Genomic DNA, 16935 nt, shown 5'->3' on the forward strand with positions numbered 1-16935 from the left:
CAGCGATCACTACAGAGGCAAGCGGGTTTACTGAGCCTTCTTGAGACGCTCTTCAGCAGCCTTAAAATTGATCACTTCCCAGATAGCCTTGAAGTAGTCAGCCTTGACGTTTTGGTACTGAAGGTAGAAGGCGTGTTCCCAGGCGTCAACTCCGATCAAAGGGACGTGGGCTGTGAACACCAAAAAAAAAAAAAAAAAAAAAAAAAAAAAAAAAAAAAAAAAAAAAACAAGACGAGTCAGTACTTTCTTCTCGACTACCATGATCACATACATCGACACTCAATATGGTACTTACAAAGAAGGGGATCCTGGTTAGCAGTAGTCACAATATCCAATTTCTTTGTCTGAGGGTTGTAACCCAACCAACCCCAACCGCTACCCTGAATCGCTGCAATCTGAGCGTTAAACTTCTGCTTCAAACCATCCAATCCACCAAAGTCCCTATCGATTGCATCCTTCAGCACACCACTGCTGAGCTCTCCACCACCTTGCTTCTTCGGAGCGAGGTTCTCCCAGAACAAAGTGTGGTTGATGTGACCACCACCGTTAAAGTTGATGGCTTTCTGAAGAGCAATGGCGGATTTGACATCTTTCTTGTGAAGAGCTTCCGAGAGTTGTTCTTCGGCGGTGTTGAGACCGTTGAGGTAAGTTTGATGGTGTTTGGTGTGGTGAAGTTCCATGATCTGACCGGAGATGGCGGGTTCGAGAGCTCCGTAATCGTAGGAGAGATCGGGGAGGGTGTGCTTGCTGCGGACAGAGGCAGCGGCGGCGAGGGTGCGAGAGCCGGCCTTGAAGGCGGTGAAGGCGGGGGCAGTGGAGCGGGTAAGAGCGGTGCGCAACATTTCGGATAGTATCAGTTGTTCGTGTTCGATTTGATGGTGTGGTAGGTGGCAAGGAGGGTGAGAAGACGGTGCGGTTACTAATATCGAACAAGTAGAAGAGTTTAGGCTTCTGCGTTGTTCCTCGGGCCAGGACGGCGTTACCGCGGATCGTTGCGAGCACGGACACCTTTTCTTTTGCTCGAAACCTCCACCGCGTGCGCTTGCGATCTCATGAAAGCGCCTTGACGCAATTTCTAAGCCTCGCTTGGCCATTGCTGTAGATCTGATGGGAGACGGGAGATGCACCCGATGTGATGCTATTATCGGGAAAATGACACCGTTGGCTCGCGACGCGTAAAGTGTGCTTCTGGCCCAAGTTACGGTTACGCCCTGCGTCTAGGAATTCAAAATGGTTCGAAGAGCAACACTTTTGGACCTCAGCCCAAGATTGTGTCTTGCAACTCAGCCATCGCCGCAGGACCCTCTCTCTCTCTCTCAGCCTCAGCCGCCAAACGATAGAACCTCCGACAAGTGCAACGATAGACAATGTCAGCAAAGCGACAAACATAGAATCACCGACTTTAGACGACAGCTCAGCCAAATCAACATGCCGGGATGCTCGAGGACGGCAATCACGCCAAACAGAGTAATGAGAGCTCCTCTCATCCAGCGAAGGAGGTAGTCCCAACCTCCGACGACGAGGATATCTACTTCATTTCACAGTCGAGCGACAAGCTGAGCTCTAGCTCGAGCTCAGCACACGTTGCCCAGCACACCGCTCCAGCACCTAGTGAAGACGACGACGAGCCAGTTCTACCGCTTCGAGCGGAGCCACTAGTGCAAGCAGATAGTCAGTCTGCTCATGTCGCCGACGGAGGGCTGCAGAAGACAGCAACAAACAGCATATCAATGACACAACAGACGCCGCCAAATGACTCCACCTCAGAGCTAGATTCAGCATTGGTCTTGCCTTCATCTCAGCCTACGAGTCCGATATGCCAAGGAGATGCTGTTCAAGCACAGACTCTCAGCCCAGAATCTGTTACACGGCTACTAGGCTCCCAGGAAAAAGACGATAGAACCTTGGACTCGACAGAGCACGCGGACGTACGGCGGCCCGCTCCTGAGGGCTCAGGTCGCGGGAGCATGACTGGTCGTGAAAACGGGCTGGACTTGGCCAATGCTGCAGACGATGAAAATGACATAACGATCCGTCGGGAAGCAAGAACGGATTCACCAACTCAGCGAAGCGATCTGACCCTGCCTCTCACGCCAGACCGAGCTAGCTCACGACAGCAAACGCCCTCACTTTCACCTGTCCTCGCTGATCCGGGCCCGTCACGCAGTCAGCCCATCAGCATCAGAGAGTCACCGCACCCACTCGATGCCACAAACTTGTTGCCAATGAACGAGCAAGACGATGTCACTAATCATGTTCGAGAAGCTTCGCAATCCAGTCAAAATAACGTGACGAAACACACCACCAATCTGGAACCGTTCGCATCATCAACGCCGCCGCTCCCGCCCCTTCGCATTCCGAATCGTGCTCCTGCGCCAGAGGCGCCACCAATACAGTCACCACGCTCACCTCAAAGAACCTCAACTACAACTCATCAAAAGAATCATGATGAGCTGGTGGCCAGAACAGCAGCTGCTCAGCCTCCAACTCCACCGAGACGGCAACTTCGTGCTAGAAAAGCGGCCCAGCTCAACCCATACACGCTCGAAGCCATGCGCTACCAGCGAACATTGATCCGCAATGACTGGCAAGATGCAGTAGTCAGCCAGAGCGAATGGCACCGACAGGAACGCAGAAGACTGGCGGAGGAAGCTACAAAGGCTCAGCGCGAAGTGCAAGGCGTCAACGGATCTGAGGAGTCGCAAAACCAGTGGCTGGTGCCGAGTTCTGGTCCAAGCTCACAAGCTGACGCCGACGACATGTCGGTGCCATCTTCCCCACCAGCGCCTTCGATACCGGATGTCCTTGTCGAGATTCCTGCCTTAGGCGAGGCAGATCCCAGTCGTGCGCCAGCGAATCACTCAAGAGTTCGTGCGTCACCACCAACGCCCTCGCAAATCGGTACATTACCAGAACTGTCAGAGATGCTAGCTGGTCCCTCTAGGACTGGGCCCTTGCAAGCACGTAGCAATCTCGGTAGACCTGGCCCTTCAACGCATGCTACCTACAAAGGACCTCGCACCACGGCTCAGACACGGCAAGACGCACCAGCATCGCAAGTATCCAGTGCTCGAGAGTCGACCACGAATGAGGAAGAGTCAGCACCGCTGCCTGCACCCGTACGTCGGAAGCACCCGTTGCGGGCCTTGATATCCTCGGACGATGATAAACCAGCTGCGGTGAACGAGCCAAGTTCGGTGCATCCGGAAGCAGTCACTGTCGACTCGTCCGAAGACGAGCGGCCGGCCCCGACTTTGACCGCGCCTCGAGTGCGGCGTAGAAGCCGATGGTCCGGAGACGGATCGAGCAGCGACAGCACGGATTACGAGCGGCGATTCCGACAGCTCAAGAAGATGATGCCGGCCGGTATGGCTCGCAAGCACATTCGTGACTTGAGAGCGATGCGGCATGGTAAGGCGTACCATTCTGATGGACACGTCTCTTCTTCTTCCTCGGATGCTCGCAATGGCGGAAGACCGGGTTCTCGACCTCAAGTACGACCTGCAGAAACCGAACAGATCTCCGGCGATGAATCCTTGCAGCCCGGTCAGACAAGGAAAAGACTTAGACGACACGACAGCCTTGATGGCAATGCTGCGCTCCTTATCGATCCCGATTCTGATTCATCTTCATCTTCGGCGTCGTCTCTGTCGTCAGATGCTTCTATGACGCTCACACGAACCAGCTTCGCCGATACGAGCATTGACAGGGATCATACTGCTCGGCATGATGAGGCGGAAGAAGTGGACGAAGCACCTCCTGCGTGGTGGTCAGTCAATCGATTGGACTCTTACGTTCCGTATCGTGAAAGAGACGCCGTTGATCGCATGCTTAGCCGCACTGGTGGTCGCAAGCCCAGTAGTAAAACAACCGCCCGCAAGATGACAGCGCTATCTAGCCGCCGTCAAGCTCGACTGGACGGCTTCGTCGCTACCTATCGTCATCGTGAACGACAGAGCGATTCTTCCCGATCGCACCTTATGGAACTCGATCAGAACCAGCGGGGGCCACATCGACCATTGATCACAGTCAACGAGAAATATATCCAGCCATGGTTATCAAAAAGGAAGAAGAAGAAGAGGAAGTTGGACCCGAGAGTAGGGCGAACTAGTACAGCAGGGCCAAGGCACGGTCCGGTCATATTGCGCAATCCTCCGGTGGTTCGCCCGCGTGTTCAACCGCGACTCGACCTCGAGCATCACGAGGTCCTGTTCGCTCCGGATCCTCACAGAGCTCTTGGCGCCCATCGCAGTGAAGAAGAAGGGAAGAACGCCGGACACTTGTCAGACGACGACGAGCAATGGCAGGACCTGGGCAGCATTATGATGGACTCAACGCCAGTCGTTCTTTCCGACACGCGACTGGCTATGCCTCGACCTCGTACAGCGGCGGCTTTGCAGCAGTATCCTGAGCCAACACATGTTCGTAGAGCAGCTGCAACACCAGCCCGTGCATCGTACGCTTCTCCTTCTGCATCTCTAGCTTCCGGTGGCCACGTTGGACTGAATCATCTGACCGACCACAGTCCAGGTACACCTACGCGACCAAGATCGGAGGCAGTGTCGCACACCGCTACGCGCCCAAGATTCGACCAGCTGCCCAGCGTATCAAAGGCCGTCACGGTGGCGAAAGAGGGTGAAGTATGGGATGACTTCCAAGGCATCAGCCTGGACTTTGGCATCACATCCTTGACTGGCAGCATTGATCTGAACGTGACGACCTCTGCACTGCTCACCCGACTTCCCGAGCTCATCGCATTGCCGGACCGACTCTTGCATCGCCAGATTATACCTCGGACGTGGTCAGGAGACGTGCTTCGTCTGGATGACACCGTCCTCTCCACCGACATGGATCACGAGATGCTTTCTTCGAAGCTCCCTTTCTACATGGACAATCTGAGGCTTCACATCAGTCGCTCATTCGATGCTGGAGGAAGCGAAGGTGAGCCTACCCCAATACACCACACGAGGAATCTCGTCGCGGACACTGGAGCTTTCCTTGGATGCTGGCTTGTACGACAGGCTGAAGCAGTCGCAGATGGGACAACCGATGCATCGTCTCTCTTGCGCAGCTATCGAATGATTCTTGAAAGAGTCGAGCAGCTGCAAGCATCAGTCCTTTCGCAGCAAGATTCGAGTCGAGCGTCCAAGGCTTCTCGAGAAGAACGCAAACTGATCTGCCTCCATCTGACCTGGACCCGCTTTGAGCTTTGCTGGCGCGCAATGGCTATATGCGATGCTGATGCGAACCACGCTTTAGAGCCGGACGCGCCAACAGTCGAGAGTCTGCTGGCCTACAGTCGGGCACTGATGTCGATCCTGCTACATCAAGGACTTCACCGCTCAGTACGCAATCTGCGCAAAGCAGCATCGTCAAATGCTCGCAGTGGAATACCGCCCGCCGAGGCGATGGACGTCGACGCAGATACAGAGACTACAGTCTCAATCGACGAGCCTACATCGATGTGGTTGGGTGTCATCCATATTCTCGACTCCTTCGAAAAGAGTAGAGGTATCGCTGACGGCCGACTCTTCTGGACGCAGTTCGAGGCAGCTTATCACCGATGGGACGCATCGATGCCGAAGCGAGCTCCTCTTCTTCGCTCTGAAAGTTTGTGGTACTGCCTGTTTGCCGTCACTACCCTTTCGCAATTGTCGCCCAGCGGAGACGTCCAAGCAGCGCCACTTCTACGCGAGTGCTGGCCCTTAGTGACTCGAGCACTTCATCTCGTGAAGTTTCGCTCCGATGAAAGCAACGAGATGGCAATGGGCTGGCACATGCTTGCGAAGCGTGATGCCTACGTTAAGATTGTGCTGCAAAGGTGTTGCTTGCTTGCGTCAGAATTGCGATGGACTATGGATGGCGCAGACAGCACGCTGGCACGCCTCTTTGACATCTTCAATAGTCAAAAGCTGGCGGACTTACCGACGGAGGCGGACCATGACTTTCCTGCTTTTCTTCGAGACTTTGACGTCAAAAAGCTAGCTGTTGCTGACGCAGTGGAGGGCGAAGCAATACAAGATCCCAGCTTCCATTTGTTCGTAAGACTGCTTGCCCAAGCAGGTCGGGAGCTGCGTGACTCTGCTAGTGACGCAAAGGATGGTGATCGCCGTGTCTCCCGACTGTTCTCACGAATGACTCCAGTCCGTGTGATGCCTTTTACGCGTAACGATGTACCAACCAGTTCGCAGCGTTCCGTGCTGTTCAATCACTACAGCGTCTTCATGCTCTTCCTGCACCTTGTTCCCGCCTCTTCGCCGCAAAGGTTACGCCAGATCCAAAGCTTCCTACCTGCCTTCAAGGACGCCGACTTCCTGAGTCAAGTCACATACATCAGAGCTATGATGTACGTTGCTGTTATCTTCCGACACCACCAGCTCGACCTGACGCCTGTCACAAGATGGTTTGGCGACACAATCACGGTGCTTCGACGCGAATACGAAGAGATCGAATCGACGACCAAGCAGTTCGAACGCCAGCAAATGCAGCAATCGCTTCATCAAAAAGGGAGACAGCAACCACCACAACCGGAGTCGATGCGAATGGCATCCATCTTCGAGAACGCCCCGGCGCGACAGGCTGCGCTGCGAAGGAAGGAGGAGGTTGCGAGACTACTGGTTGTCGCGTTGCGTTCTATCCAGCACGTCATCAGGAACGACAACCTCGATGGCGGAAGGACGAATTCTGAAGGAATGGAGGAAAGGCAGCCAGATATGCTGCTGCTGTCTTCAGCTTGGACACAACAGATGCTGGAAGCGCAAATCTCTTTGGAGCCACGCATCGGCCAAGAAGTGCTCAAGTGCATCCAGACTTTCCTGCTCGCTCGTATTCGGGCTTTGCAGCCTGCAACAACCACACCAGCTACAAATAGCGAAGATGCAGTGCACTCTCGGGATCAAGCTCAGCAGGCGGGAAACGAAGAGAGTCAGGACAGCTTTGCAGAGCTGTTCGAGGCAGACGACGACTTCGACTTTGAAGATCCGATGCTGGCTAAGCTGTTGGATGGAGGCGAAGTCCGCCCTGCAACGGGAGGCGACCTGAGCAACGGCCCAGCGGAGACCGCGGCCGCTGAGAGGCGGAAGTGGGACCGCGAGTTTGGCTACCTCATCAAGAACACCATCTCACCATCGCTGTTTCAGCTCCTTTCCAACGTCTACCATCCTGACCGAAGGATGGAAGCAGCAGCCACCGGCTCCGTGGTTATGAGACTTGGAGTGACGGAACGCCTCACTGACCCTTCCTTCGACATGCCTGGCGAAGCGTCACGCACTTCGGCATCGCGCCGGAAGATGGACCAGCTGGTGAAGGCCGCCGAAGCGCGACAGTTCCTTGAACTTGTGGTGGATTGCTGGGCTGGCTGTGCTCATGTCCTCGTTTCAAATGGTCTCAGAGAATGGAGTTCGTACCTCGGCTTCGGCAACGAGTCATGGAAGCGAATCGACGATCCCATTGGCAGACGAGACGTCGGCCTGCGTTTCCTCCAGAACGTGGTCAGTCTGGACCCATCAGCCGTGGAGAGAAAGGAGTACGAGGTGGAGTTGATAGCAGTCTGGATCCAGACCGCGGTCGCTCGTGTGTTGTCCGTGCAGGATGTGTACACGATGTCACTGATTCAGGCCGCAAGTCAAGCTCAGGGTAAGGCTCCACTACTGTCGGCCTTGGCTGAACCGTGGACTGCTGTCCTCCGCAGCGGAATGGAGGCCAACAGTGATACTCTGTTCGAGAGCGGACACACACCGCCAGCATTCGACCTCGACACATTCACCTCGCAGCGTCAAGCACTCCTAAGTAGCTGTTTCGACTGGCTCTCTTCCTCGCTCGCAGCCGGAACAGCAAGCATCGGCACCGCATACTCCATCCTGTCCGCTCTATTGTCTTCGCTCCGAGCATACATCGAAGACACACCAGCTTCCGAAGCTGGAGGGAACAGGGAATACCTCCTGTTTTGCGAGACAGTCTTGTCAGATCTGGAAAGCAAGCTTCGCGATGCGTCAGTGCTCAATTCCTTGCGGAGCGAGTTTGATGCTGCAACTCAACTTGTCAAGAATCGATTGTCGGCCATCAACGCATCCGCCACGGAGGCCCATCTCTGAAGAGGATCCTCAAGCTCGATTCTTGCTTCTTCTATATCACTCGCATTCACTCTTCATGCGCCGGAATAGAATTCAGACATCGTTCGAAATCTGCTGTGTGCGTGTGAGGGTGTGATGTTATGACTGAGGCCAGTCTTTCAAGGCAATCCCATCAAAGAAGGTGGACAGAAGCCATACGTTTGTATTGCAAGGGTATAAAGGGGCAAAATCTCTCAACATCATCAACTTGGAAGTTACAACAAATCCTCCAACAAACGCCTCATCACTCCCACTGACCCGTCCTTTTCCTCTCCCATCTCCTCTCCTCCCTCTGCACCAACCAACTCCCCAGCGATCGAATGAACACTACCCATTAAAGCCAACAAACTCGTCACCAAAGGAGCAAAAGTCGGGGCTGGGGGGGTATTCATGTGCTTAACCAACACTCTTCCAGCCGTCGCTGCTCTTTGTTTTACTTGTACCAACACTTGTTCCAGTAACTGCACCATTTCTCTTGTCTCCTCTATCAACTTTCGACCTTCTGTGCTCGAGATGAATTGTGAAAGTGTGGTGGAGGTTGGTTTTCTTTCGAACTTTGGTAGAGTTGCGTAACGATCGGGCTCAATTGATTCTAACTTCTGCCGTTGGGTATGAAAAGTTTCAATTCCGCCCCCAATGCCTGCGTACACCAAGCTAACCTTACCAACCGACTCCCTAGCCAACCCAACATAGCTGCAAGAGGAAGCAAGACACAGTTTATGCAACGATCTTCGACTCGAGTTGAAGCAAGACCACCAAAAAGCAGTCTTGAATTGGGATTTGTTTTTGTACCATATTCTATCGATCAGAGATAGCTCCTGAGTGAGATTGCATAGGGATGCGATTAAGGTTCGGAGTGTTGTTCTCATCGTTTTGAGTGAGACGTTGGGATTGATGCTGCTCCCTGCCGAAGCGAGTGCGGCCGAGTTTGGTGATGCTGGAGCAGAAAGTTCGATTGAGGATTTTGTGCTCTGCACAAGATCGGTCCGTGGAATTGCTGTGGCAACTTCCATATGAGGTGTCGGCTTGTTCGTGAGGTTTCTGTTTGGCGGTACAGCAGATGAAGACTTCGTAGGGGTCGAGGTGCCCGTGAGAAGTTCCAAAGCCGAAACACTCTTTCCTTTCGACTTTACAGCACCAGTTTGATCCGGGGTGAGTTTGGGCTTTTTCTTCAGCCGATCCTTCCCCTTTTCCTCCGGCTCTGATTTTACTTTCTGCTTTGGAGTTGGTGGCAGGGTGGAGAATATGTCTTCAAGTTGAAGCCGGGATACGCTCTTGTTTGAGGTTGTGCTTGTGGTTGATGCTGAAGATGAAGGGTCTTTGCGCTTATTACCGCTTTTCCCTTCCTTCACACCTCGCACAGTGAAGGGTGAGGATGGCGCCAACGGCCAATTCTTCGGCATCTTGACCACCGAGGCTCGCGCGTTCGCAAGTGATAGAAGGTAACGAGAGGCGGTCTTGGCGAAGAAGATGGATGTGAAATCAGGACGAAAAGCTAGAAGCTTCAGGGTCTTGGCAAGTTTTCCAGGTGGAGGCACAGCGGCTGCCAGGCCGAAATCCGAACTTTCCAACGCGCTCCCATCATACGCACACAAACAACACCACACATACCGCTTACAACCCGACAGTTGGGCGTGTTCACAGAATTGAATTGGTTGCAGGACGAAAGCGACTCACAACTGCCTCGAGATCCTATCATAAACAGACTGCCCTCCGCCTGGCGATCTACCGTTCTTCATATCTGTGTAGAGACTTTTGCCCCCCAACTGTCGGCTGCTTCTTCGAGTCGGAGTGTCTGGCATCTGTCCATCGCCGTATACCGAATGCCTCTGCTGTCCCGGAGGTGGGGGAACTGGATCATCCCTTAATTGATAGCCTTGCGATTGCGGTCTCACCACCCCTGCTCCCCCGTTCGGCGTGCCTCCACCTTGCGCTGTAGCCGTTGGCATTGGTGGAAGTCTCTCCCCTCTCCTTCCCCTTTGCCCCATTCCACCCGCGAAAGGCCCTTGAAGACTAGCCGGAGTGCCCTGCTGACTCACCCCACCAGCACTGCTCCTCGCCGGACTACCCCCCACCGCCGCCAACTGCAGTGCATTCATCGTCGCCATCTGTTGTTGCAAGAAATCCCCGGTCCCCGGTCTCATCCTCAGCAACTTCATAGCCATATCCAAGCTCCCATTCGCAGCAGTCTCCGAATCTTCCTCCTTCTTCTCCTGTTTCCTCTTCTTGATCGTACCCAAACTTCTCTGGTTGAGAACAGACTTGTTCTTCGCCCTTCTCTGCGTGCCCCCCGCCCTTCTCATCTTCGCTTGCATTCCTCTTACGCACTCCATCATCAGTTCATCCGTCGACTGATCGTGCAGGAGTAGGTAAGAAAGGATTTCGCGGTATTTGGGACCTTGGAGGACGTCAAGGGGTACACCATGGGCTATGTTTGATTCGGCATCATAGGCGTTGAAGTAGTTCTTGAGGAAACTGAGCCATTTGAATACGATATCCACTTCTTTGTCGGAGAGTTGGGACATGGAGGAAGGTGCATCGGATAGAGGAGGGACGAGGATGGATTCGATGATGTTGAGAACTTCTTTCCAGACCTTTGTGAGGACGAGGAGGGCTTCGGATTCGGATAAGGAGCCTTTTAGGGTTGCAAGACATTCATCGAGGTAGTCAAGTAGAGGGATGATGGCTGCTTCGATCTCGTGGTCCGTCAATTGCACCGGTCGGTTCTTGGGCTTGACTTCGGGTTCGACAGGTGGAATGACGGAGGCGTTCACATTGGTACTCGCCAACGCAGACGCATAAAGCGCTTTGACGTTTCCAATAGCCTTATCCAGATTAATTCCACTCCTCTTGACCAGTGTCTTGAGCAGCGACCTCGACAAACACTGCCTTATGAAAACCGACATCTTGTCCACAATAATCCGAACCATATCACTCTCTGCCCTCTTCAACGACCTAAAACCTCTCCCGAAATGATATAAAATATCATCCCTCTCGCCTTCCATACTGACCCGCATCAACAACCTTCCCTGAGTATCCAAATCCATCCACAACTCATGCGACAAAAAGTCGCCGAAATACCTAGGATCCAACCTTAAGTATGCCCTTCCAGACAAATTATGATCCCCTACCAACTTCCGATCCCATACGGTCGCAGCCAACCACATCGACTGCTCTACATGCACATCAAACACTTCATCCCACCTCGGTTCCGATGTTTCGTAGATCGTCCTCGTTTTCGCTATCTTCTGCCCTCTCTCATCACTCAGTGTGACAAAAGAGTCTATCCTGGGGTTACTACTCGTATCTCTGATCGGCTGAAGGTTCTCCCCGAGCACGATCTTGATCGAGAACACGTACCTCCCATTATCCCTCTTCTCCGAAACCTCCGATCCGTGCCGTTTGACAATCTCAGCCTGTTTATCAGCATCGATCTTCTGGTACAGCTTATCCAGCAACACCCTTGCTGCTTCGATATTGTTCAACCTTACACACGATGTAGCTTGAAAGTGGAACGGCTCTACCTTCTTCTCGCCCGCCAAGGTTTGTTTCGCTTTAACCATCCAAGCGGATTGCTTTTGAGCCATGTCCTGATCTTCTGCTGTTCTTGGAAACATTTCCTCCATGAAGAGCTCTTCCACTCGGCTGCAGTACTGTTCTACTGCCCTACTGACGATCTTCGCCAAGGTGGTGAGGAATTTCGCGTTTTGATACGCATTCGGCCATTTAAGTCCCAGGATGAAATCTACCGGCTGTTGTAGAGCACCAAAGAGGTCATCGATACTACTGCTGTGAACAGCACCTTCGCTTTCGATGGGAGTGAAGGAGTCGTTTTGGATCGCATTGCGGACCCATTCTGCTGTCTTCTTTTCGCTGTTGACTAGCCAGTGTCGGATGTGTGGTTCGAACCAATCTGTGAGGCTGAAGGTGATTTCAGAGTCGGGACAGAAGGCTTTATACATGCGTAAAAGCGATTTCACGCAATTGTAGAGCGTGAAGATGTCTTCGAATGCCAAAGGATCGTGTTCGCGTGTTGCGTGGTCGACTACTTGCTGCTTCATCGATTCCAGATCGTCGAGGAACAGTGGGACTTGCTTTTCGAGTAGCAGAGAAACTGGGTCGACTGATCCTAAGATAGGTTCCGGATATCGCTTGTCGAGTTTCTTAGCACCTTTCTCCAGCCAATTCAGCAACTGCACTAGTGGGACTACCTCGTTCGTAACAATCTGCGAGAACAACTCGGTCGTCTTTGCAGTGTAATCGTGAATAGCCATGATACGAATAGCATCCTTCAGCTCCTCGACGTGCGACTCGAGTGTGACCGGTTCAGCTTCCAAGCGCCGATCTCGACGGACAAAGCCACTCGAATGCAGATCCTGGATTATAGCGAGGTAAGGCTGGATCTCTTCGGTCTCGACATTGTGGATGTCTTGGAAAGTCTCGTATAGGTATCGCAGGAACGATTCGAAGAGCGACGTGAAAAGCTTGACCAAGGTCGACTGCTCGAGCTGCATCCAGTCCGCAAAGTCGATTTCTGACAGTGTGCGCATGACCGAGCCAAGCGATTCGGAAACGCAGTCCAGCGGGACTTGGCCGTTGTCGTACTTGGTCTTGATGACATCCAGGTTCGACGCGCCGAGGAACGGCGATGGGAGTCGCCAGCGTTGCGCACATTCCCCGAGCAGCTCGACATGGCTCTTAGAGAGAATACTAAGCGAGACCTCTTCTTCCTCCGGTTGATGTTTGATCATTTCGAGATCGTAATCGATGCAAATCTCGAGTGCTCTATGGTAGTACGCACGCGGATCAGGCGGAATATAGACGAAAGATGCAAAGGTGTCTTCTTCTCCCGAGTCAATCGATAGCCCTGCAAACTCGCCATCAGGAGTAGCCGTATTCGACGGGGGCGCAGAAGGGTTCTCTGATGACGGTGTCCCATTTCCTGCCCCGCCACCACCGCCACCATACGAGTCAGGCCTGGTCGACGCGGGACGCGATGCCGAAAGGCCCGGAACATCGGAAGAAGTGCTCTTAAGCAACTCCGGATTGTTGGTACACATTTCCATCATAATCTGAGACAGCTGTGACAACTCTTGCGTTCTCCACCGTTGATACGCTTCATCGGATGCAAAGTCTTCCTTCCGCCCCGGCCAGGGTTGTTGGAGGTTGATGTTCTTTACGCATTGCTTGAGGTCTGTCATGGCAGCTTGTTCCGTGCATGTCTTTTTCACGAACTCGATATCTTGGCTGAGTTGGTTGAGATCGACTGAGAAGAGCGCACCGACGGTACGAGCCATGCTTGATTCTGCTAAGGGATTCGAGGTTGTGGGTAGAGTGCTTGCTGAGCTAGCGCGTCGACTTGTGCTGGCAGAGTTGGCGCTCATGTACTCTTTTGCACCTGCATTTCCGTTAGATCCGGCTGAGACTCCGGTGCTTGCCGCCGCCGTGGTGCTGGAAGAAGACGAAGCAGATGGAGGTGCAAGTTTGGCCGAGTAGCCTTCCAATCGTTCCGTGAGCTCTCTCGGTACACCACTGACAGCCTTGAGACAGTCGCGAATGATGATAACGAACTGGCCAACCTGATTATTGAGCTCTTGCTTCCACTCGTCACCTACCGATCTCTTCTTCAAGCTCGCTTGTGCTGTAGTGACAAAGATGAGGATAAGCTCCTCGATCTTCCTATTCTCCTTCATCTGCTTCTGGAACGAAGCCTCCTTGAATGTGCCGTAGAAGATACCGATAGTTTGTCGCAGACTCTGTTCCTTGAATTGGGCATCACGACCCATGGCTATCAGCTCGAGACGATCTTTGAGCCTCTTGATAAGCTTTTCCGGAAAACGTGCTGATTTGGAAGACCCACCAACATCGCGTACCATATCTGCTAGACCAGCGAAGCCCATCCAGCTGTCGGACTTGGACGATGATGAATCGGACGCCTTCTTTGAAGATGATGCAGCGGCATTGGAAGAGGATGCGGTTGGGTGTAGAGACAAGCTTTCGCGTGCCTTTGCTTTGGCATCTCTGCGGGTTTGTGTGAGATGAGCATGGTAGGCAACTTGAAGAAGGAAGACGTAGACGTCGCCATCAGTCATGACTTGGTGTACGTAGCCGCTGCGATTGCTTCTGGTACTGCGAGTTGTCATCGTGGAAGTCGATAAGAGGTGGTGGAAGCTATCTGTGGATGATGGAGTGTGACCGGCGAGAGGAGCCGACCTGAGCTATGACCGAGCAATGAAGGGCGACACTACTCTCTCAGATGCATAAGCGTGTGCTGTGGGCCATAACGACAGCCGAGATGAGGTGATGCTGGATTCGATGAGGTCGTGTCGCGGGCGCGGAAGTCGTTGTCGTGATGAAGAAAGTTGGCCCAGTCCGGTAGACTTTGCGGCTCGTGCGGGTTGGAGATGCTTCGGGTATATATGAATGACGATGGTGATGAGGTTCAGGAGATGATAGTCGGAGGGAGATGCGATACGTTATTGTTGTGGTGGCGATGATGATGATGAGAATGGACAAAGCCGTGTAGAGCGAAAGAGACGGTCCGGCGGAGAGTCGCGACAAAAAAAAAACAGCAGCAGCAGCAGCTGACTGAAGTGTCCCAAAAAGAGTCAAGCAAAGCGCACGCAGCTCACAGACAGGGACTGAGCCGCATCGATCCTGCTTGCCTTTGCTGTGTCTGTGCGTGTGTGCGCGCGTATGTGTGTGTGTGCGTGTGTGTATATATATGTGTGTGTGTTAGACCATTTATTAGCTTACATAATCTCAGCTTTTCTCACTTTTTTTTCTTGGTGTTCAGGAAAAAGTGTCTGTGACTGACTGACATAACAACTCGCTTCATCCGACACCATCACCACAGTATATCCCTACTCATCGGCGAGCTTCCGACTTTTTAGCGCAAAAGAAAGATCGCTGACAATGGTCGCTGGTGCAGCTTCGCTCGCTCAACGAGCCCGATGGCGCAGCACACCGTTGCTCGCCTCAGCTTCAGCTAAGGCACCATCTAGCTCTCGTCGTCTGGTTTGCGCAGCGCCTCGAAGCTTCTCGATCCTCGCTGCTGCTTCGGCATCTCCGAAGACAGCTTCGAGCGTGGGAACTTTGGCCTACAACTCAGCCACATTCACACGATTTAGCGTTGCTTATCCTGCTCAGTCGACGCTTCTTGCCGGCAAACCGTTCTCGTCCAGCATTGCATACCGCCGTCTTTCGTTCTGGCCTTCTTCCAGCAAGTCTCAGACCACCACTGATGCTTCCACAGTGATGTCCGAGCTCGGAGACAAGAAGGATGAGGCGGTCAGTGCTGCTAGCGAGCTCAAGCTGTCCACCGAGTCCACACTTGAAGAGGCTGGTCGTTCGTTCCAGGACGGATTGCACTCGGCGCAAGAAACAGCTTCTGACGCTGTCTCTAAATTCGAACCCAAGGCATCCGAACTCAGCACTAGCCTCACAGAACAGTTCAGCAATGTCGACCCCACCACAGCCTCAACGGTCACTGAAGCCTTCAGTGGAGCTATGGGTGTTAAGGCAGGCGAACTCGCCGAGTTGGGTCTCAATCACTGGGCTTCTCCTCCCGGTTGGATCATCAATCTCCTCGAAACCGTCGGGACTACGACCGGTCTTCCATGGTGGGGAACCATCGTAGTCACCACCGTCGCCCTCCGACTTTTCATTGCACCTCTCAATATCGCAGGTCAGAAAAACGCCGTTCGTCTTGCCAACATTCAACCGGAAATGAAACGAAACATGGACAACATCAAACATTTCAAAGCAGCAGGAGACCAGATGCAAATGCAAAAAGCAGTCATGGACACTCGCAAGTTCATGAGCGACAACAATGCCAGTCCGATCAAGTCTTTCGCTCCTCTCTTGGTCCAATTGCCGCTGATGTTTTCCTACTTTGTCGCGTTGGAACGCATTGCTAAGTCTGGCTCAGAGAGCTTTGCACATGGTGGTCCTTCCTGGTGTCCTGATCTCACGATTGCTGATCCCACTTATATCCTTCCGGCGATTTCGACGCTTGCTACATTCGCTGTAGCCGAATTTGGGTTCAGGTCGGGAACCACCGGCCAGTCGAACCCGGAACAGGCTCAGTTGGTCAAATATATCTTCCGCGGGTCCATTCCTATCATGGCTTATATCTCTACCACTTTCCCCTCGGGCGTGTTGGTTTACTGGGCGACTACCAACGTTATTTCCTTGATTCAGCTAGGTGTGTTGCAAATTCCGGTGGTTAGACAGTGGGCGAAGTTCCCAAAGCGTATTCGACATCCTAAGAACCCATATCAGCAGGAGAGTAAGGGATTTATGGATAAGCTCAAGGCGGCTAGAGACAGACTTTCAGACTCGTCGACGGTCCGTCCTGTTGCCAAGCCTGTTGCGTCTACCACCAACACCATCCCCACCAGCATGAGTGCATCAGAGTCCAGGTCAGATGCGTTGAAGGAGATCTTGGATGATAAGACGGCTTATGAGGCTACAACGGCTAGTAAGGCGGATGCTGAGTCTGCAGAGGCGGCGCAAAGGAACAGAGAGCGTGTGTTGAAGGCTCGTAAACGTCGTGCTCGTCAGTAGATCCCATGGTCTCAACGGAAACTTGCATCAGACGATCAAGCTTAGATTGTACTTGCACCTCTCACTACTTTTCTTGTATTTCACTAAAACTCAATCGACTTCTTCCACCCTATATAAGACTTCATAAACATGTCGATCGGCTCGAATGATGCTTTCCTTTGCTTGCTTCGTCGCGGAACATGACACAAGATGAGAAGACGTGACGTTGGGAGATATCCCCCTTGGCATTACTTGTGTGATATTAGAAGATGTAAAG

General features: G+C 52.9%; 5 protein-coding genes across 5 annotated transcripts; 2 read left to right on the top strand and 3 right to left on the bottom strand.

The window, feature by feature from the left end:
• Positions 1-27: 27 nt before the first annotated feature.
• UHO2_01534 (putative SOD2 - superoxide dismutase (Mn) precursor, mitochondrial) lies at positions 28-842 on the bottom strand (the record flags this gene model as incomplete). Its single annotated transcript, XM_041554001.1, has 2 exons — positions 28-170; positions 296-842. The coding sequence occupies 2 exons, from the start codon at positions 840-842 to the stop codon at positions 28-30; spliced, it is 690 nt and encodes a 229-aa protein (XP_041409935.1).
• A 594-nt stretch (positions 843-1436) lies between these two features.
• On the top strand, positions 1437-8093 carry UHO2_01535 (uncharacterized protein; the record flags this gene model as incomplete). Its single annotated transcript, XM_041554002.1, has 1 exon — positions 1437-8093. The coding sequence occupies one exon, from the start codon at positions 1437-1439 to the stop codon at positions 8091-8093; it is 6657 nt and encodes a 2218-aa protein (XP_041409936.1).
• Positions 8094-8326: 233 nt separating this feature from the next.
• On the bottom strand, positions 8327-9514 carry UHO2_01536 (uncharacterized protein; the record flags this gene model as incomplete). The annotated part of the gene is made up of 1 exon (XM_041554003.1): positions 8327-9514. The coding sequence occupies one exon, from the start codon at positions 9512-9514 to the stop codon at positions 8327-8329; it is 1188 nt and encodes a 395-aa protein (XP_041409937.1).
• Positions 9515-9784: 270 nt separating this feature from the next.
• UHO2_01537 (uncharacterized protein) lies at positions 9785-14254 on the bottom strand (the record flags this gene model as incomplete). Its single annotated transcript, XM_041554004.1, has 1 exon — positions 9785-14254. One exon carries the CDS (start codon positions 14252-14254, stop codon positions 9785-9787), a length of 4470 nt encoding a protein of 1489 aa, XP_041409938.1.
• A 772-nt stretch (positions 14255-15026) lies between these two features.
• Positions 15027-16679, top strand: UHO2_01538 (uncharacterized protein; the record flags this gene model as incomplete). Its single annotated transcript, XM_041554005.1, has 1 exon — positions 15027-16679. One exon carries the CDS (start codon positions 15027-15029, stop codon positions 16677-16679), a length of 1653 nt encoding a protein of 550 aa, XP_041409939.1.
• Between the last annotated feature and the right edge of the window lie 256 nt (positions 16680-16935).

The sequence above is a fragment of the Ustilago hordei genome, assembly GCF_900519145.1.
Source record: "Ustilago hordei strain Uho2 genome assembly, contig: UHO2_contig_02, whole genome shotgun sequence".
Taxonomy (NCBI): domain Eukaryota; kingdom Fungi; phylum Basidiomycota; class Ustilaginomycetes; order Ustilaginales; family Ustilaginaceae; genus Ustilago; species Ustilago hordei.